Source organism: Macaca mulatta, chromosome 5, assembly GCF_049350105.2.
Source record: "Macaca mulatta isolate MMU2019108-1 chromosome 5, T2T-MMU8v2.0, whole genome shotgun sequence".
Classification (NCBI taxonomy): domain Eukaryota; kingdom Metazoa; phylum Chordata; class Mammalia; order Primates; family Cercopithecidae; genus Macaca; species Macaca mulatta.
The window spans coordinates 134,175,397-134,198,563 of record NC_133410.1 but is presented as its reverse complement, the minus strand read 5'-3'; the positions used below and the strand labels follow the sequence as shown (position 1 = coordinate 134,198,563).

General features: G+C 32.5%; 1 protein-coding gene across 2 annotated transcripts in view; it reads right to left on the bottom strand.

The window, feature by feature from the left end:
* FAT4 (FAT atypical cadherin 4) overlaps positions 1 to 23,167 on the bottom strand; it is a 187,188-nt gene that overhangs the window by 82,049 nt on the left and 81,972 nt on the right. For both annotated transcript variants that reach the window (XM_015139182.3, XM_015139181.3), the window contains 3 exons: positions 15,970 to 16,101; positions 7,572 to 7,833; positions 5,928 to 6,278 (listed from right to left, as the gene is read on the bottom strand). In XM_015139182.3, coding sequence (XP_014994668.3) covers positions 5,928 to 6,278; positions 7,572 to 7,833; positions 15,970 to 16,101 — 745 coding nt within the window. The remainder of the gene's footprint in view (positions 1 to 5,927; positions 6,279 to 7,571; positions 7,834 to 15,969; positions 16,102 to 23,167) is intronic.

Sequence of the window (23,167 nt, the reverse complement as noted above, 5' to 3'; positions counted from 1 at the left end):
AATCCTGTGAGCAAATGATCTATATACTGCTTGCTATTTACTAGGGTGTTGACATGTTAAATTACAAAAGTGAAGAGGAGAAAAATATTCCAGAGAGCAGATATTTTTCTGTATATTTCCTTATTTCTATCACATAATTCTTGATTGTCCAACACTAACAGTGCCACATATTATACTGTTAGCCAAACATTTGTAACTTCAGTAATTTAGGGAGGCTGAACCAATTTTCAAGAAAGGGTAATAAAATATTCTTATGTATGGCATTAGTCATGAATGCTGTGAGTGTACTTTTACATTTCATGTCAAAATCAGTAAATACTTATTAATTCCTATTAAGCATCTAGCTAAGTAATGACCTTTGAGATAATAGTTATCTTTCAAATTTTATTAAACATATTTAATGTTTCAAAAAAGTATTTTTAAAGAAATTGTTAGCAGTAAAATTATACATAAAGCTTTCTAAATATAAATGTTTATGATATTATCGGACTGTATTTAGATACTGTTGATTTTTCTTAGGATCATGTGTCATTTTTTAGTTTAAAAATGGTTTCTAAATCCTCACTTCAGAAAATGATTGCAGAGATTCTTATAACAAAAATGATGTGGAGCATATACATCATCTTATTGTTTTAGTAACGAAAGGTAAATAACAAATAAGCATTGAAAACAGAAAGAAGTCAGTTTCTGCCTGAGTGGTGTTTTCTTCTCTGGCCTATAATGACATGTACATTTTTGCATCTTATCCTAATGACATTGGAAAAATTACAGGATAGTATGATAAAAACATACTGTACATGTAGATAATCTATCTTTACTAAAGATGTATATTCTGGGACGAGCAAATATCTACTGACTAACCTGAATTACTTACAATTAGCTTCTATATTTCTAATGTTAATTTCAACTATCCAGGTTTCTGAATTCTGCCTATGAGAAGTGATGTTCATTTTTTGAAACAGTCGTCTAGAACAATTTAATCACCCTTTTACTCTTTTCTTAAAAACAATTCTTTCTCATTATTCTACGAATACTTCAGTTAACTTTTGCCTTTTTTCGAACTTCATCAAGTTCTTTAAGAAGTTAAATTTAACCTGAGTATGAGATTGTTTTCTGCTATGTAGAACTCATTGTTTTCAAACACCACAGTTACGCGTATTCTGTGACTTTACTGTCTCTAATATCCTTCGTCTAATTTGAAACATAGGAAAAATATTTATGAATATAACTTTCAGGCAATGACTTATTAATAAAAATTTCTAGGATAAACAATGAGTAAATCATTGAAAAGGTAGTTTATTTTTCCCCTTCATTATGAGTTGTGTCTTTTAATCTTAAGACTACTCACAAGTGAACAAAGAGGTTATAAAGTTCAGAATACTTAGGAGTCTGAAAATCAGGAAAAAATGAATAAATAAAGCTAATAGGTGTCAGAGGTCAATTCACCCACAGGAAAGAAACAGAATTGTAGAATCTGACTAGAACGAGGTTAACAGCCTATTTCAACCCTTGTCTTAAACTTCCACAGGCTTCACAGGATAAAAATTTCCATTATCTTCATATATATATATATATATATATATATATAGAGAGAGAGAGAGAGAGAGAGAGAGAGAGCTTTTAGGACTTTCATTACAACATAAATATACATATATACATTATATTGTGTGTGTATATATATTTACTCAAACATTATAACATATATATTCAAGTATATATACACACATACAATTTATTTTTAATTTTGCATATATGTGTGTTTCTATTAATGTCTACATGTATAATTACTTTCAATTACTTTTTAAGAAAATTTTCTGCATTTCCCGTGAAAAAGTTCATCAGTAAATATTGAATCCCTATTCTTTTGGGGACATGATTATTATTGAGAAATGCAGTTATGAAAACACCTGAATGAAAATAAATACCAACAAGCAGAGATATAGAAGTTAATTCTAGAGAAGCATAAAAAATCTTTCATATCTAAGATCAAAATACATTAAAAATACTGACATTTTACATGGCCTAACATTTCTACACAAATCAACAGGAATGGGAGCAATTAAATCAAGTATCTGAACATCCTTAGTCCATCATGTATACTTCTTCCTTGAGTAAACAGCTAAATTGCAGAGGCAAAAAGGAACATGATCCCAAAATTTTATAGCCTTGCTGTAAACAGCAGAACAGCCTCTTTTATAAATGCAAAAAGTTTGGTAGATGAATGGGTAAGGGAAGTAATAAATTTTAAACTAATTAAAAGTATAACAAAAGAAAAATTTGCTTTTATGTTCAAATACATAATGACAAATATATTAAGTAACAACATCAAAAATAAACTGAAGATAATTATTGTTGATGAAACTAAAATATAACAATTTTTACATAAAATATTGCCATATTGTAGAAGAAGTAGCTCTTATCTCAGGAACTGAAAATTAATTGCTGCAATTACAGGTCATGGAATTTGTCTACATTTACTTTACTGTAAAGAAAATAACTTTTGGTTTCTGACATGTCTAAAAAGTGAATTTGGCCATACACACCACATCTAGAAAATACATGCAGACATAGCAAAACTCAAACTTCTCCCTGAATATTTGAAATATACTGAAAAATACTAAGCTTAAACCATTTTAATCTATTTTTGTGACAAATATCTGAATGATGAGACAGTAAACACATTATTTTAACATTATTATTTTTACATTGTTTTGAATTCTAAACTTTATCCATAAGTGTTTCAATTTAAATTTAGTGGGCTTTAATGGCCCAACAGATCTTTAAACTTCAAACAGCCCATTGTGAACCATTTGTGTTCAATGTTCTCCAAGTCATTTAGTTACATGATTCTTCCTGGCAGTTTTATTGCATACGTATGGTTTTATGGTTTTGTCATATATACATACACACACACACTATATATAGACATGTACATATCTATATACAGTATTTCAGTCTCATGAATAATTTAGTTCTAAGAAGCACAGCACATAAAATATATATTATAAATATATAAAAAATATATAAATACTAAAATATATTTTAAAAGTATAGGTGTATAGTTTCATGCTATAAAATGTGTACATTTACTCACAATCTATAAATGCCATCTTCTAATTTCTATAAAGAACTAATATTTGTCAACTTTTCACACAGCTGCAACACAAAGAAGTATTTTGAATAACATCCATCTTTATAAAGCAGTTTCAACAAGGTCATCAGATCACTGGAATATATGAATCTCAGTGGCGTGTATTGTACACCAATATTATATAGCTACATTTATTCAGCAAAAATTCCAATTGTATTATTAGCAAAACATTTTTATATGACTTCCCAATATTTAAAGTATAAAGAATTTATAGGATAATAAAATAACCATCAAAGCCAGAATATTTCCATGATGCTCCAATTTAAATAGTTTTCCTCAATGTAATACCATATGCATAGTAGTCTTGATGCTAACAGAGGTATTACCTTTCTTGTGAAAACAGTAAAAGATCTGATTTATTTTTATGAAATCATCATGTAAGCTAAATTTTAAACTCTGAGAGAATCCATAGAACGATAACAGTTTGTGACATTTATTTTCATATAAAATGTCTTCATCTAAAAAGATGACAGTATTGCCTCATTGGAACCTTCTGATCAGAGATTGAGATTTATTTGTTAATTTTTTATTTTAAAAAATGTCTGACTAATATTGTCTGTGAAATACTTGACACTTTTTTGTGTAACTGAGCTGGAAAATTTTACAAACAAGCTTACCCTTGTACAGCCTTATCACTGTCCTTGAAATTCAGAAAGAATAGGAATTGTGTCGTATATTTTAGGTCAAGGTGCAGGAAATTACACTGATAAAATTATTCAAACTAAAACAATGAATAAATATTGCTTGAAACTTTTACTCAATGCAATTAAAGGAAAAATATCACAAAAACTGACTTAGAGTCAATAGTCAATGGATTTCTGTGCTTACACGTGCATGGAATATTCCAGCAGGTTTTTGACAAGCAAAGTTCTTTTCTTTTTCTTTTTAAATTTTTGGTATCTTCCCAGTTTCCCTATATTTTAAGTTATGATGGTAAATAAAACTTATTCCAGGAAACCATACAATTCTATGAAACAATGGATTGTCTCTAATACATAACTAATAAATCCAAAGAAACATGGTGGAAAATTCTTCACTATAGAAAAGTTGAGCACAGTCACAGGACAAACAACTTAAGAATATATAATAGGCTTTGAAAATATTCTAATCTACTGAGGTAAACTAACTACTAACAGAGAAGTCAATCTCCAAAATAGAGATTAACCTCAATTATATATAGATGTCTAATTGGAGCCAATTCACAGACCTGGCATGAGGTACATGAAACAGAGTGTGCAGTGTTCTTAGGCCAGGACTGGGTACACGCAAAACACTTCACAGATGTCGGTTCTTGAGATTATTATCAACATCGTTAACATTAAAGTACTGTTACTAGCAATAGTAGTAGTAATAGTATTAGTACTAGCATTACAGCTGCATCTATTTTAGGTATATCTTTGTGTCCAATTTTAACTGCACTTGAACTAGAGGAGGAAACTTCAAAATGGTCTTACTCAATGAATTCTAAAGAAAATGTTTCCCATTTTACTTACTGAAACATATATAAAATACTGTGCTTTTTGCTTCTCATATCGTTCCAAGTGCTATTTATAGACACTATGAAAAGGAAATTAAGTATAGAATAGAATGTTAAAATAGAATAGTATTTTGAGACTTCACAAATCTTCCAAGTCAAAAGAATAAGGAAATTCTAAATTGAGATAGATATGCCTGTCACTAGAGAACTATTTCCTCTTCAAAGTACTGTCCTTTGTTTTATATATTGACAAGACAATTTAGTTGCATCCAATGTAAGGGAAAACACAGTACTAATTTTCCAGACAATTCAGTTAAAGATTGCTAATCCATACAATGTTTTCTCTAATGCTGTATTACATAATGTGTGTACTTACAAAACAGGTGTTAGAAGAAAGGCCAAAGGAGTCAGCTATTAAAATAAAGTTTGCCAATTTTGCAATAAACACAAATCAAACATATGTAAAGTAAAAATTTAATGCAAAATTTTAACTTGATCATTTAGCATAAATTAAACAGATCTGAGACTTTCTGTGTTAAAATGAAACCTGGTTAAAATATTATTAGCTGGGCTGGGTGCGGTGGCTTACGCCTGTAATTCCAGTACTTTGCGAGGCTGAGGGAGGTGGGTCACCTGAGGTCAGGAGTTCGAGATCAGCCTGACCAAACTGGAGAAACCCCGTCTCTACTAAAACTACAAACTTAGCCAGGCGTGGTGGTGCATGCCTGTAATCCTAGCTACTCAGGAGGCTGAGGCAGGAGAATCACTTGAACCTGGAAGGTGGAGGTTGCAGTGAGCTGAGATTGCATCATTGCACTCCAGCCTGGGCAACAAGAGTGAAACTCCATCTCAAAAAAAAAAAAAAATTGTTAGTCAAAAATATGAAACTTAGATTTTTCATTCATAAGCATTTTTATTTAAGTCTTTGGTTTCATTTTTCAAGTTAAAATAATATATGTAAACTTAAATATTTTTATTTATCTAACAAAAATCTTCAAAAAAAGTGGCCTTATGACTTCTACATTACTAAATTGAAACACTACCCTACATTTAGGGGGAAAAATAAGATAAAGTTTATAAAACAATAAAAGGTATGTTTTCTGTTACAAATAATAATTTAACTGATAAAGTACTTAATTTTTAAAATCCTCTATAGTTCAGTTATAATTCTATTCCTCAACTTTGGAACTATATTCACAAAACACATTTTTGTGACGGCTCAACACAATAAATAAATGTAATATAAATCTGATGACAGTTTATAGATATTTTAAAAATTATATTAAATAAAATACATACCATCATCTGCATCAGTAACATTAAACACAAGAACAGTAGATCCTACAGGTAGATTCTCCATTAAAGATGTGCTGTATGAATTCAAGCTGAAAATAGGTGGATTATCATTTACATCTAGAATATTGAAATAAACTCTGATGGCAGTAAATTGTCCCCCACCATCTTCTGCTCGAACAGTGAGGATATAATATTGCTGTACTTCATAATCTAATACTCGAGTCAAATTAAAGACCCCAGTAATGGGATTCAGGAAAAAGATGCCATCTTCATCATCTTCATTCACAATATATGTAATTTCTCCATTCACACCAGAGTCATCATCCGTGGCTAAAATGGCTGCTACCAAAGAACCTATCAAAAGAATAATAGTATAAAATCAAGGAAGCAAGAAGTATTACTAAGAGAACATATAGAAAGAGACCAAAAAATGTATTTGTACGGTAAAATATCTTAACTAGAGAACTGCTATGAAAATACAGTGACCATTACATTCTGAAGATTTATATTTTACCATTTCCCTATTTGAATAAAGTATGTGATATATCAGATATCCCGCGGACCTCAGGTTTCAGCATAAATTTCCTGAGGAATTATGAATACATCTGATGTTACCTTTCCATCTAGCAGTGCCTATCCATAAATATACTGATGAATTCAATAAATATTTAAGGTAGCATATTGCTAGTGCCAGGAACTGAGGATTCCAAAAAATATATAGACTTATGCCCTGATGCTACCACTCTAGAACTCATGTGGTCATTGCAATAACTAAGGCAAGAAATAAGTGTGATGGGATTTCCATAAAGGACACGCACAAAGGTATCTCGGGGAGTGAAGAAAAAAACTGCAGGTGGGAGGAATCCCCTAGAGATGTTTAATTCCTTTGCCAAATGGAGTTTCAAAAATGTATGGCTTATCATGAATAATCATTCCAAATGTAATTCAGAATAAAATTTTAATTTTACATAAAAATTTCCAACAATGAGAATGAAGCATACACACACACACCAGAAACATGGATATTGAGTACTCAGAAGAAAAAAATCACAATATAATGTGTTCAAAGAAGCAAGATTATAATTAAAGATTCAGTTTCTCATCACACTTAATGGGCATTTGCTAATACCCAAGCCCTGTGTTAGCAAACTCAATGTACTTTCTAAATTATCCTTTACCTTAACCATAACAGGAATTACTGTTTCCATTTACAGGATAAATAACTGAAATTAAGAGAAATGAATTAACTTGCCTTTGATCACACAGCTAGTGAGTGTTAGAATCAATATTCACAGTTTTTCATGTATCTTTTTTGCTGTTCTTTTTATACATAGCAGCAAAATCACATTAGACATTTTTAAAGCAGAAAGAGCGCCAAAACAGTGGTTGACAAAAAATTAATAATCCATGTCACAAATACTTTCAGACATATTTGGCTAACCTCATCCATCCTAAAAAATCTAGCCATTTGCTTGGAAATTTTACCAAAGATGATTAATGAAAAGATCCAAAAATCCAGCACATATATTTTTATAACTATTAGTATACAGTAAAAACTAATCACTGACTAAGATCAGCCAAAACATAATATGCAATTTTGGTCAAAGGTGATCCTTGCAAAATACACTTAAGAGACCCATCACCTACCAGGGATTGTGTCCTCTGGAATGTCAAAAGAGTACATGGGTCTGGAAAACTTGGGTGTATGGTCATTCACATCACTGACAGTGATATTAATTCTCATGTCCGAGGACTGAAGACCATCATCAGCACGAACTAGCAATGAATATTTGGAACGGCGTTCCCTGTCCAACCTCCTGGTTGCTATCAGATCTCCGGATTCTGGGTCAATGCGAAAACTATCATCAGCTCCACTAATGATAGTGTATGTGACGAGAGCATTTGCACCCTAAAAAAAGAAACCAAGCATCTGAGCTATTGGAAGTAAAAAAGCATTGCTCCTTATATTTTCTTTTGAACACCTATTTGACAAAGTAAGGCTTTTTGTCTTTAAGTTGATATGATATTATAAGACTTAAACAGGTAATGAGAGATAAACTCAACTAAGGTGGTAAAAACTTTGTATGCCCCAAATTACAAACCATTGCTGAAAGAAATCAATACAGATAAAAACAAATGGAAAGACATCCCAAGTTCACGCATTGGAAGACTTAAATTGTTAAAATGTCCATGTTATCTATGTAATTTACAAATTCAATGCAAATTATATCAAAATTCTAATGGCATTTTTAATAGAAATAGGTAAAGCAATTTGAAAATTCATATGAAACCACAAAAGAACCTAAATAGCCAAAACAATCTTGAGAAAGATAAACACAGTTAGAGGTATCGTGCTTCCTGATTTTAAAATATACTACAAAGTTACAGTAATGAATAAAGTATGGCGCTGGCATAAAGACACATATATAGACAAATGGAACAGAATAGAAAGCCTACAAATATATCCATGCATGATAGTCAATTGATATTCCATAAGGGTGCCAAGGATATATAATAGGGAAAGGATAGTCACTTCAATAAGTGGTGTTAGGAAAACTGGATATCCATATGCAAAAGAATGAAAATATACATTATACACAAATATCAATTCAAAATGGATTAAAGACCTAAAACTAAGGCCTGAAACTATAGAACTCCTAGGAGAAGACTGGGCAATTATATCATGTATGTGATCCCCAAAACAAGCAACATAAGCAAAAGTAGACAAGTGAAAGTATATCAAACTAAAGTTTCTCTACAGTAAACAGTCAAGAAAATGAAAAGGCAATCTATGGGATGTGAGAAAATATTTGCAAACTGTGTATCTGATAAAAGATTAATTTTCAAAATATATAAATAAGTCCTACAACACAATAGCTATAAGTTTGGTAATCCAATCAAAAAATGGCTAAGGTCTTATATAGGTGTTTCTTTATAAAGAATACATAAAAATTGCCAATGAGTACATAAAAAAATACTCAATGTCACTAATCATCAGGGAAATGCAAATCAAAATCACAAAGAGAAATCACCTCACACCTGTTGGAACTGCTATCATAACAAATAAACAAGTGTTGGTGAGATGTGGAGAAATTGGAACCCTTTTACACTATTGGTGGGAATGCAAAATGATGTAGCTGTTGTGGAAAACAGTACGGAGGTCCTCAAAAAAATAACAAATAGAATCACTGTATGATCCAGCAATCCTTTTTTCACAATGGTCATGATTCGGAAACAAACTAAATAGCCATTAACAAATGAATGGATTTAAAAAGGTGATATAGGTTTAGCATCCCTAATAAAAAAAAATCCAAAATCCAAAAGCCCAAAATCCAAACATTTCCAAGTGCCAATATGATGTTCAAAGGAAATGTCTGTTGGAACATTTCAGATTTTTGACATTTCAGATTAGGGATGCTAAATCAGCATGTATAATGCAACTTCCAAAATAAAAAAAAATAAAAAAAAAAAAAAAAAGGAATTTGAGACACTTCTGGTCCCAAGTATTTCAGATAAGAAATACTCAACCTGTATATACATAAAAGGGAATAATATTCGGCTCAAAAAAGAAGGAAATCCTGCCATATGTGACTGCATGGATGAGCCTTAAGGAAATTACACTAGATAGTCACAGAAGGACAAATACTGCATGATATATATTTATGTATATGAAGTATCTAAAATAGTCAAACACATAGAAGCAAGGAGTAGAATGGTGGTTTCCCAGGGCAGACAGCAGGGAGAAATCACGAGTTTATAAGCCATGGATATACATCTTCACTTATGCAAGAGGAATAATGTCTAGATCTACTGTACAACATTGTGCCTATAGTTAACAATACTGTATTGTACATTTAGAAATCTTTTAAAAGCACAGATCTCACATTAATGTTCTTATCACAGTAAAATAAAAATAAAAGCATATCAAATGAATATAATATTTTGCAGTCTTTCACTATTCATGTGCCTGGCTTACTCACTGCTGAACAGTGTGTTAGAGTGGACAATTTTAATGTAGAACAAAAAAGAAAGTCAAGTTAAAATGTTAGAGTATAGGTATATTTTTGAGAACACCAAATGTAACACAACTTTGCCTCAATTCTACAGCCAAGGAACCCCGATATTGTTTTAATTGGAAGCAGTCTTTTAAGGATATTGATACTGCAGTATGGACTAGTGTAGGGAGAGGCCAGAGAAGGCAGTGTGTGAATACAGTCTGGGTCCAAGAGATTGAGGCTTCACTTCCCCCAAGTTGGTGAAACTGTTCTGTAAAATGAAAGTCCCTGTTCTGTAAAATGAAAACAGGGGTGGCTTCCTATGTACTCTCAGGTCTTTGAGCTGTGACCCTCAAAATTCTGAACTAGAGATGGCAGAGAGAAAAATAGAATATTCATAGTGTTTGCTAGATGCTAAATACCACTTTGAGCACATCAATTCCAGGGCACTAATCAATTTAATTGTTAAAGGCAAACTAACAAGGTAAGCACTATTAGAATGCCCATTTTAAAAGAAATTAAGGGATTGGAATCCTGGCCATCTCGCTCCAGAACTTACTCTGAATCACGATTAACTCAGAATAATACATGGGACAAATTAGTAAAATTTGACAGATTATTGAAAATAGAAATAATACTAATAGCTCTCTCATTTGCTCACCATTTCCATATATATTCTCACTTTTTTAACAACCCCATATGCAAAGTAAAAGCAAAAAAGAAAAAAAAAGTCTTTTAAAATTTCAAGTTACTGGCCGGGCGCGGTGGCTCAAGTCTGTAATCCCAGCACTTTGGGAGGCCGAGATGGGCGGATCACGAGGTCAGGAGATCGAGACCAGGCTGGCTAATACGGTGAAACCCCGTCTCTACTAAAAAATACCACAAAAAACTAGCCGGACGAGGTGGCGGGCGCCTGTAGTCCCAGCTACTCCGGAGGCTGAGGCAGGAGAATGGCGTAGACCCGGGAGGTGGAGCTTGCAGTGAGCTGAGATCCGGCCACTGCACTCCAGCCTGGGCGACAGAGCAAGACTCCGTCTCAAAAAAAAAAAAAAAAAAAAAAAAAAATTTCAAGTTACTTTGGGAATTAAGAGAGTACTCTTACTGAGGACATTTCAAGAATAGGACCTGCTTTGATGCAGGATAAATATGAAGTTAAATTTTATTTGCAGTGTATTTAGGGATTAAAGGATAGCTTCATAGAAATGGTTAGCTGGCAATTAGAGATTTTAGAATGAGGTTTAAGAAAAATATCTGAAGGTCATTTTATGTGGGTGTCAGTTGAACCCACAAGAGTTGTTCAGAAATTAAATTAGAAGAGATAGAGATAGGAACACCCTTATTAGGACTGAATAAGGATGGTGAAAGAATGGGAAGAAATAAGAGAAGCAAGGATCAGCAGAGGAAGAAGGAAGAGAGATATTTCTTAATTCTCTATATTACAATCAAAATACTGAGTTAAATTATACCCTGTGCTGATTGAGATAGGATGCTCTGGGGCCATACTTTTGGGGTTGAAACTGTGCTCCATTTATTAGTCATGTGGCATTGGACCACATACTTAACCTCTCCAAGCCCATGTTTCCTCATCTGTACACTGGGATGATAATATTACCTGCCAAAAAGGATTGTTTTAGAGGTTAATTTAGTTAATATATATTTTAAAAACCTAGAACCAACCTTGACAAATAGTAAGCACAGGATAAGGATAGTTGTTATTTTATTCTTATTCTTACTATTTTCTTATAAGAGAAACATGATGCCTTAAATGTATTTGATGACTTAGACTTCTGCAAATGAATAATTGGAATCAAAATATAACTAGAGTTGCTATATATCCATGGGAAACTATGGTATTGGATTTCCTATTATATGTTATTATTGACCTTGACACTGAGGTATAAGTAGTGCTGGAATTGTTGACTTCAAAAATGACTCTTTAATTTAACATACTTACCTAAAACAAATATGCCATTTATTATAATTAACCTCTAAGAATGTATTTATTAAAATATTAAGACTCAGAGCTCTCAGGGAAGATATTAGGAAGAAGGTAAATTTGGAGCGTATAGGCATGTAAAGCTGACACACTGGGGGATTATGGCATCCACAGTTTCCATACATCTTTTTTCCATCATAGCTTACATACATTTTTTCCTTCATGATCAAACATATAAGGAGATGATTTCTTTTTTCCTTTTTTTTTTGATCTCACTCTATCGCCCAGACTGGAGGGCAGTGGCGCAATCTTGGCTCACTGCAAGCGCCGCCTCCTTGGTTCACGCCATTCAAGGAGATGATATCTAACAGTCTAAAGCAAAAATATTCCCTCTATATTTAGTGTTAGTTTGTACTGCATTCTTCAGGCCAGTCTTAACATTTAGTAAAATGAATGTCTCAAAGCACATTTAAATTTAATAATGGACAGCTGAGTCTAAGACATTACCCACATTTACCTTGTATATTCAGATGTACATTGAATACCTAACATATTTATTGTAATTTTCTGGTTTAACAAAAACATTCCATAAGAATGTGAGACTTCTAATCTGACCACACTCTGTACTATTTATTCTGTTTCACGAGGAATTCCATTATTTTAGTAAAGTGGGTGAGGTATGGAAGTAGCTACATTCAATTCTGACCCATGAAAATAGTAAGTATTTGGAAATTAAGGTAAAGCAAAGAAACAAAAACCTATTTAATGCTATTACAAAACTGTTTTGATATTTAGACATTCCCTGTCTACAAAAGGGCTGTAATAAATAATAATATTCTTAAAATTGTAATAATTTTTCTGAAAAGAGGTAAACACACCAGACTGTGTTGATAAAAAAACAATCTTTTTCATATTCAAAATCAGCTGATGTGGTGAATTCATAATACTAGTGAATGTCTGAAAATGTCTGGCCAAGAGTAATGATTTAATTAGGTCTTTTGAAAAGTCTATTTACTTAATATTCAAAATATGCCATATCAGCAACAAAACAAGAAACAAATATCATGTTCCAGCTGCAGTACAGTGGAAATAATGCTGATTAAAAATATTCTGCTCTCCTGACGAACCACAGACACAAAAGCACATGGAAGGAATTCTAAAAGTAAACAGCCATAAATTTCAAATACATATTACAACCTTAAATATTATTTTCAAAAACATATATGGTACTACGGAGCAAAGTTTGATTTTCCTGGCCCATTACTAGCATAATTCTGTTCGTAAAAGAGAACAAGAGACAAACAGAGTCGTGTGCTTCTGAAACATGTAAATCTTGATCCAACACGTTTCAAATGGTATCTAAATTAAGTTCAACATGTAAATGTTGTTTCATAAAATTGTAATTCCTTTACCCAGGCTTTATTCTACAGTGCCCTACAAGAGTTCCTATAGCATACTAACACTTAATATGTTAGGTAAAGTAATTAATGAAAAGTATGTAAATAATTTTTAAAAGACTACACAATTGGCTGATGACCTACATAATCTTGAGTCTTACTCAAACTAGATGAAGAAAGAAAACAGAGCCAGGATTTGAAAAGAGAGAAAATATTTTAAATATTTTCTCCAAATTCTGCTAAGAGGTAAGGAGCTGAGAACAAAGTAGAAAATAGAACAAAGGTTTATCTAAAAGCATTAATATTTATTATAAGCAACTAAAAGCAACAATAAAAAGTAAACGGCTCAAAATTCTAAATGACATACGCAGCCATTCTACTTAACATGGAACCAAAGACGTGTAAATTCCTCATGTCAAGAGTTATAGTCAGTCAGTAGTTATTAAAACATTATTAAATTGTTTAAAGGAAAATGCATTTAAGAAGGAACACAGCTTTGTGAGCTTTTTCTTTAAAAAACAACAGTTGTAGTTTTACTAAAATGCCCCCCTTTCCTTTCATGTTGTAGGTGCACCTAGTTACTCCCTTCCATACTTTCTGCCTTTCTACACTCACACACAAACAAATCAGGTTACAAGAATGTGGTAATTTTTATGCCTTCAGGCACAGTCACACCTCATACATATTGTCAGCATCCCTCTCTGCCCTTGAATTGCTAACAGCCTCTCCTCCATTTCTCTTGTTTATTCCAACGTTATAGCCTTACACTTTTCTGGCCCTAATTCCCCACTCTGTCTCATCTCAAAAGTACTTCTTATATATCCTAGCTATCATCACCTTACATTCTGTATTTTTCTTAACTAGGATGTCTAAGTGATAACACCTGCATGGTTACTTACATTTTTTTTTTAAACTTAAAAAGCAAAGCTAAGTAGAAATAAAATAAAAATTCACAAAAACAAGTGTTGGTCTAAATACCTAGAGATATAAGGACCTTCCTAGGCTTCCTCTCGTCTCATCATAAATGTAAACATAGCTTAAAAGATGAACTTGAAGGCAATGCAAGTGTGTGCACACATAAACAAACACACACATGGAAGTCAGATGGAGAAAAATAAGAATGCTGGCAGTATTGCATTTATACTAATAACTTACTTGAAATGTTCTTAAAGAGAAAATATTGGGAGGGAAATAAAATTATAACAGTATCAAGAGAATAGTATTAAAAGGGTTGAATGTTGGAATCTCTGAAATAACAATTTCTTAAGAGAGCAGTATGATGATTAAAACAACTAAATTTCCAAATACAATTTTACCTGTTATCCCTGTAACTCCTATTGAATAATCCCACTCTAATTAAAATATTCCATGGAGTAAATAGCCATCCCATTTGAATATCTATTATAATTAACATGATTATTACTTTATTATTGTAAAGTTATTAGAATAAATCACTTCAAATAAATGAGTTTTATTTGCTCTGTTCCTGGAGAGAGTATAACCAACAAAATAGCCATTACAATTTCAATTATTTGATGTCAATTGTCTTCTGCCAATTGCATGAGTTTTTTTGTTATTGCTGCTATTTTCAAATGAGAGTTAATGAAATTTTATGAATTGAAAAATCAAAATGTATATTATCAATGATAAACTTTAAGAGAATGAAATATTTACTGAATTATGGCTAATGATATCACATATCTATGAATAATAGAAATATTAAGTCAGACAACTCTTTCAAAGCTAGTTAAATCTGAAATAAGTGTGAACTTCACATTGTAAAATTGAGTAGAATGTACTAAACATAAAACATCATACCTTTTCTAATAGCAAATTGCAATTACCTAAATGTCTATGCTTTATTTTGTTCATCTGTAATAGTTGGATTTTGGCAAACTTTATAAATGACTAAGTCGTTACATTTCTGTATTGGCAGTTAAAATTATTCTATTATTTATTTATTTACATTTTTAAGGTCACAGAAATACATTTATAAAGTGCTTATTTGTATGCCAAGAATCAAGTTTCTGATATTTCTGAGTTTAGATGAGAAGAAGAAAATTAAACTCTCTGTTCTGTGTTGGGCTTGGCTTAAGGGGAAAGAGGTAAGGAGATACTGGTGTCTGGAAAGTTATTCCTCTTTCCTAAACTCCAGAACATTAATTAAACTCCTTACCCAGTAAGAAGAAAATAATCTATGGAGTTTTTTCATAAGAAAAAATATAAATCACACATTATATGTTTCCATGCCATTTGAAACATAATTACATAGCTGAACTTAATATATAAATATAGAAAATAGTAATCTAAACTTTAAAATTCTGTAATTGTACGTCATTTGCTTTTAACAATTACAAATAAAATAAAAATCAAACCTTAGCTGCTATAAGATAGCAAAGGGGAATAATAAAGGCATAAAATAGAGATACATCTTTAGATATTTTTATTATTAAAGAAAAAAATAATTTGGCTAGGAAACCTAAAGTACAAGCAGCAAGTAAGTGAGTTGTGGATTGCTGATCAGAGGAAAATTACCTCTTGATAGTAATCTCTTTTTTAACATTTTTATGTTACATTTCAAGAAGTAATGTTCTTTGGAAAGGAGCACACATGCTCAACCTTAATTATTGGGCAATAAAAGTAGTCAACATATCCTAGAAATTTGATAAATCACTGCACTACTAAGTTTCCCAAATTCAGAGACACGCTCGAACTACCTCATCAGCATCCATGGCTGTCAGCTGCATAATCTTAGAGCCATCGCCAATGTTCTCCTCTACAGTGAGATCCAGCATGTCGGTTGGAAATACTGGTGGATTGTCATTGATATCCTGAAGTGTTATTTCTACCTACAAAGAAAATGGAAACAATGTGTGAATGACTCCCACGTGTCTGCAAAATACCAATTAAAGTGACTGCCAGGAATCCATGCAATTAAGACTGCCGAAATGAATCAGAACCTTTGCATCTAACATCCAAACAACAGAAACTACTCCTAGGAAAAAATTGTGAAATCTTTACAGGAAAACATAAAATCGAAATAAAAATCGTCTGTCTTGTTGATAAGTAACTGATTTTAAATAGTGGCCATGGAGTTTATACTAGAAAAGGTCCACTGGTTAACTGCCATTTTAATCCCAGGATTTGCACATCACTATGGAACCGCCAAGGCTCAGCACTGTCTGTCATTCAACCATTAAATACTGTCTGACACACAGAGGAGGTGGTGTAAAATTTCTTGCCAAAATGTTTACATATTGGCAACCAATGTCTGGGGGAAATAAAGAAGTTCACATGTTGTTTAAGAATCACTCAGAATTTCCCCCTTTAAAGTCCACCTTCAACCTTTAGGGGAAGAAAAATACATCTTTTCTTTCTTTTTCCACTCATATCAGCACTTTCTCTTTGCAACTAAAGCTAAGCCATCATTTCTTTCAGGTGTCGTGTGGATATACGTTGCAAATATTAACAGCTTTGTTTAAAAGACCCTAGCCAGAGTTATTTGTTTCCTCACCTAAGAAAAAATGTTTAGAAGAAAGGATCTGTGAAGTCTAAAATAATAACTTCAAACTCTGTATTTTCTCTTTTGAGTTAGGTGCTAATAGTTCAAGTTCTGGTAAGAAAAGGGGAAAGACAGCTGCTAATAAAACTGAAGTCTTCCCAGTTGGATAACAAAATTAAGTCATGGAGAAAAACCCACCCATCCATTTAGCTAGGATATAACCAGGGCGTGTTTTTCATAGGATAAAGTGTCATCTTTTATAGTTATGCTATAAAAACTCCATCAGTGATGAGTGATGAGGATGAATCTGAAGGAAGTGGGGAGAGCAAAATAATTCTGATTTCTCCTTTCCCAGGAAGAATGGAAGCTATGGGAAAGGGAGAGGCAGTAAGTAGGACTGTCATCATTCTCTGAAAAGGAATGAATGGGAAATATACGAGAGCTAGACAAATAAATAAATAAGCAATTGATAAAAATAGAAAACCCCAGAAAACAATATATAAAATTAAGTACTAAATAATTTTTATACCTCTAGTTCCACCTTTTAGTAGAAGAGTGGATCATAAAACAAATGGCTCAAATGAGTCCAGAGAATGGTGAAGACAGGCAAGTCTCAGCAGTTAGAAATCTGACACTTGTGATTTTGGCTAGCAACAATTGTGGACACCATTTCCTTTAAGGAAATACCCACAATGACTACAACTGCAGCCTGTAAGATGCATTTCCAACTTCCTTGCAGGGATGGTTTTAGAATCAGAGAGACCAGACTTCAAATTCCTGTCTGACACTTATTAGCTGGATGAACTCGGGCACTTAATTTCTCTTAGCCTCAGTACATCCTTTTAAAATTAGTATAATAATATATGTCCTAGAGTATTTTATGAAGACTAAACCTTGATGATATAGGTAAAGAAAATGCTTAACACAATTTCTGGCACAGAGGGAAGTATTCTATAAAATATCAAGATCTTGGTTTTCAAGCTATTAGGACAGATCCGGAAGCTTCTTAGAACCAGAGAAAGGCTTTGAGAAAAGGTATTATAGAAATCAGAATTCTAGTCTCACATACAGGTCCAACTGGTACACACTGAATGTACATTGAGTTTTCATGTGGGTAGAGCTTTGAAATACACACATATACACACACACATATATATATATACACACACACATGTATATACATATATATAATTAATGTTCTTCAGGAATTACTAAATATCTTCATTTTATACACGTACATTTTTGTATATATATGCAGAGTCCTTAAAACTAGAAAAACTGACAAATAAAAGGTAACTGAATGCCTCATAATTCAACTCTGAACTTTTAGATTCACAGAATTTAAAAAAAAATTCTAAATTGTCTTTCATCCGTAATCTTATGACTTTATTGGGAAAGCAACAAGCCACCCTTGTGCGTGCTTGGGGGGGGGGTGTGTGTGTGTGTGTGTGTGTGTGTGCATGCTTGCGTGTGCATGTGTGATTTTGTAAATGTCTTTGTGAAAAAATGTACGTGTTTATGTAACTAAGTGTGTGTGTGTGTGTGTGTGTAAATGTGTGCTTGTAAGTGTGTATGTGCAGGAAAGAACATTAAATTGAGAGTAAGGAGGGTCTAGATTGACACCAATTAAATATGACCATCAAAGGTACATCAGGAAACAGAGTTACACACTAGAAACAAGTTGTGTGTACCTAAAAGATGTCTCATTGTAACTGGTGAGCCCATTCTATATTTTAATAGTTTTAATAAAATAATAAACATACCTGACATTGTTTTAGGTTATATGTGTGTGTACATACATACACACCTACACACACATATATACACCTAAAAACCTCAGCAGAGCCCTATGACCTAAGAACTAATTATCTCCCATTTGAGAGATGAGTTAATGAAAGTCCAGTGGTAAGGAACTACCTAGTGTCACAGAGCTAATCAGTCAGTAAGTTTTCTTTACTGCTATGCACACCTGTTGCTCTCGTTTGTGTGTTCAAAAAACATAATGAACCATGTTTTTAAAATATATGCTACAGCTATACAAATATATTTTCATAAATGTGTATTTCATTGACATCTGGAATCTGGATCACTTACATAAGAACTAACTAGCTATATGATCATGGGTAAGCTAATTAATCTCTCTCTGTCAAAATTTTTTTAAAAACTAGACTACGTGATCATTACATAGTGCTCTAGAAGTCTTTGATCCTGTATGCGCTGTGAGATTTTGGTTATTTCAAATATGGAAAAGTCTTTCTTTTTGCTTTAGTAGAGACAGTAAATTTAGTTAAATATTATTGAGTTCAAAACTACACCTTTTTGAATGAATCTATATAGACCAGTTGTATATACAGATCTAGACCATTTCATCATCATTATATTCTGATACGTGCAAAGTTTATATTTTTAGTAAGAATTCCATAGGTCATTTATTAAACAAAGCAGGCTATCCTCTTTCCCAAAACTAGTGTCATCTTGACATTCTAAAAGTGAATAATGGCTGGGCACGGTGGCTCATGCCTGTAATCCCGACACTTTGGGAAGCCTAGGCAGGGGAATCACCTGAGGTCAGGACCAGCCTGAGTTCAAGACCAGCCTGGCCAACATGGCAAAACCCCATCACTACTGAAAATACAAAAATTAGCCAGGCGTAGTGGCGGGCGCCTGTAGTTCCAGCTTATCAGGAGGCTGAGACAGGAGAATCGCTTGAACCCGGGAGGCAGAGGTTGCAGTGGACCGACATGGCGCCACTGCACTCCAGCCTCAGCTGCCGAGTGATACTCTGTCTCACAAAAGAATAAAAAAGAAAAGTGAATAACTTCATATTCCATTTCTTGAAAATCTAGATATTTTTCCTTAATTTCCCATTCCCTTTTCTCTACTCCACAGTTCCTTAGATATAACTGAAAAGCTTTCAGCATGGCTTGGCAAAGTTCTCTCAGTAGCCTGGAGTTTTAATTATCCAGGAGAGAAGATCTGAACTCATTAGCATAGATAAGTGTTATCCTGCCATTTCTTCACTTACCCAGATCCTTAGTGCCATGGTTCTATCTACCAAGAATTGCAAGATTCTGAACCCATTTACATGTGATGTGGTCACTAAATATAACATTTATTCATTGAATATTTTAGAATCTGTCACATAACGAGTATGTGCTAGTCACCAAAATATACAAAAGAAAATAAGACATGTCACCATTCTTTGCAGAAAATAGGTAATGTACTTTAATAGCAATATTTACAAACGGAAGCAGTCATCCCTGGGAAAATACACTGTTGACATCTTGATTCCAGAAGTTTGTCTTCCACACTATGAATGTTCTTTAAATTGCCTTATTTCTTGCCATTGGCTGTTACTAGTTCTCTTGATGATTCTAAATCCTAACATGTGCTTGGTTCACTCTGAGATCTGACACCAACCATTACTATGCCTTCTTTAGATTAAGGTTTGGTGTGATTTATTTTAAAATGTTATATAAAACACAATAATTGAACATTAGAAGTTTAAAGAAAATATCAGGAAGCAATAACTACATTTTTATAATTCTTAAAACCGTTTTATTTCTATACAATTTAGATCACTTTAAATAATGTAGACAGTGGCTATTAGTGGTTTAGTTTAAAATTCCAAGATCTTAAAATAGTCTACAATATTATTTCTAAACTAAAAAAGCATATGTTGTAAAAATTAAAGGACAAACCAAATATCACTACATAATTATGCTTTCAGTGTCAGCATTGCCCCTCCTAGTGTTTTACATTTATCTTTGCTTTTGTTTAGACTGGAGGTAAAATAATTTCATTCAAATAAACATTTTGCAAAAACACAAATCACATTTCAAACTCAGAAGTTTCTCTTCATGAGTGGCTACATTTTGAATAAAAACAAAACAAAATCTGGCAATAGCTTTTATAATTGAAGTTCAGAACAACTTAAGGTATCAATTCTGAAAGTTCGTAAAAACTGACCTTTAAAGACGAAAGATTCATGACCCTGTTAAGATAAGGCCCTTTCATGTTTCACGCATGCCTACCAAATGTTAACCTTTGTGCTTAGATATTTGGTCCTTTAAAAATGTGTGTGGTTTCACCTGCTACAATTAGAAGAAATGTACTTGGTAGCTCTGCGTTTGACGTACAATAAAGACCTCAGCTGCAGCTAATGGTTGAGCCACAGGTATCATCCACTGCCACTACCGTTGTTATCATTTAGGTAGCTTCACAAGAATGACTTTCTTGACTGAGTGACCTGAGCCCTGAGCACTGAAACTCTGGTAAATGAAATAATTTTATTTAGAGACAAACACATGACCGAGATTAAAGGAGCTAATAACCAATTAGTTCACAAATGGTCTGTCTTTTGGTAATTAAAAATTTCTAATTTTAAATTAGAAATATGCCTTTAAATATTGTTACCAAATTACTTTATGCCGAAGGAATAAAATCCCTGGTATTCAGCTTGCTGAAGAATCAAGTGGCTATTTTAAAACTAAAAAATATTTCTGTGGGAATAGTGCATAAAATAATATAATACTTTTCTCTTTCATTTTTTTCTGTAATATGCAGTCTATCATTTTATTTTGCTCTACATCAAGAATGATATTATACATGGGGATTAATGTTTTAAATGTTTAGGCATACAATTACATCACTAAGGAACAATTATTACCTAACAATAGCTAATATCAAACCATTATATATTTGTGGATCTAACTATAAAACACTCTATTTCTCTGATTCAAATTGATATTATGAAAGTAGAAGATTATATTCAAGTTAAAGGAAATGACTAAAATAGCAAAGTCCATCATGAGCATATTCCCCAGTTAATAAACTGATAATTGCATGGTGGTTACCACCTCAACCACAATTCTAAACATATTATTAAACGAATATCCTCTCTGCAACTTAAATCAAATGGTTCTTAATGAATGAGATAAAAAAATCTAAACATATTTTAATTCTCAACCTTCCTGCAATCTACATAAAATGGTTCTCAAATAAAGAAGAAAAACAATCTTTTGTTTTCTTTTGGAAGACTGTAGGATTTGTAGTACCGTGAAAGTTCAGAAATTCTTTCATTTGCAAGTCATACATTAATACTTTTTGTAGGAATCTTAAATATCATCAAGTCCATTTCCGTTCCATTTCCGTTATTTTACAGAGTCAAAATTAAGGCACTGAAATGTCAAGTGATTTTTCTAAGAAAAACAATGTTAGGTTTCCTACTCCAGGGCACTGATTTTTCCAGAGTTGTGGAGAGAGCCAGGGCTGTGGAGCAAGTTGAATCATGTGCCTAAGACACAATGCCTCTGATCTTTGCACAGAGAGAATGATCTTTCGTATAAATATGCATTTGATGTCAACAAGAAAATAATTTCTGATGAAAATAATATTTGATGGGCTACTTTAAAAAACATTTTATTCACTTCTTGCCTATTTTTAGGTTCTTTTATATTCATATTAAGATAAAATAATCTGTGAGAGTTTGTCTTATCAATGCCGCTGGAAAACTATTAGACATTCAGCAGGAAGACAATAGGTATGTATTACAAATAAAGAAACTAAGTTAAATTCTCTGTAAATACCAGTGAAAGTGATTGCTATTAAAATGTATACAAAAAGCTGTTTCTTTTTCTTAAAAGTTGCAACATATAAATACTCATTTTCAGAATGGCTTACATCTAAATAGTTGGCAGGGTAAACAGAAAGTGCACAAACTATAAAATAGTAAGACCTGATGAATCAAGGCAAATGGTGCTTAATTTTTTGTTTTGTTTAGTGGCAAAAATAATTATTTACTTTACTGACTTTTTGGATTTGTCGAACTGACACTTCAAAATTAATTGTCTCATGTAATATTGTCACTTAAAGCACATAAATTATGACAAACTTTGCACTAAAAATAATGTTTAGACTTCACAAGGGTCATCTCTAAAGATGTTAAGAAAATTTCATCAAGATTGCTTTTAAATATAAGCAATTAACAGTTTTGTCAGAAATATTTATTTCAATAATAGTATTTTGTAGCTCTGATTTAAGTTTACATATTACAGAAATAGGTAATTATAAATATCTTCAGGATACTGAAGATCATTTATATTCCTTAAATTAGAGACTTCTACATTCTGAGATTCCAAGAGCAATAATGTGTCCTGCTCATTCTGACAACTTATCCATGTCAGCATGTAACTTCTCCTCTAGAGATATTTCTGTTTTTAAGGAAATCCAGGTCATTTTTACATTTTTATTAGAGTCCCATATTCAGCAAATGTAATAATAACATAGACACTCTACTGCCATATAAAGAATGTATTAATCAAAGCTGTCGACTATCACAATGATATTTTAAAGCAATTCAATCCTATTGATTTCCTAGTTTTTGTGTGTCCCACATGCTATCATATATAATT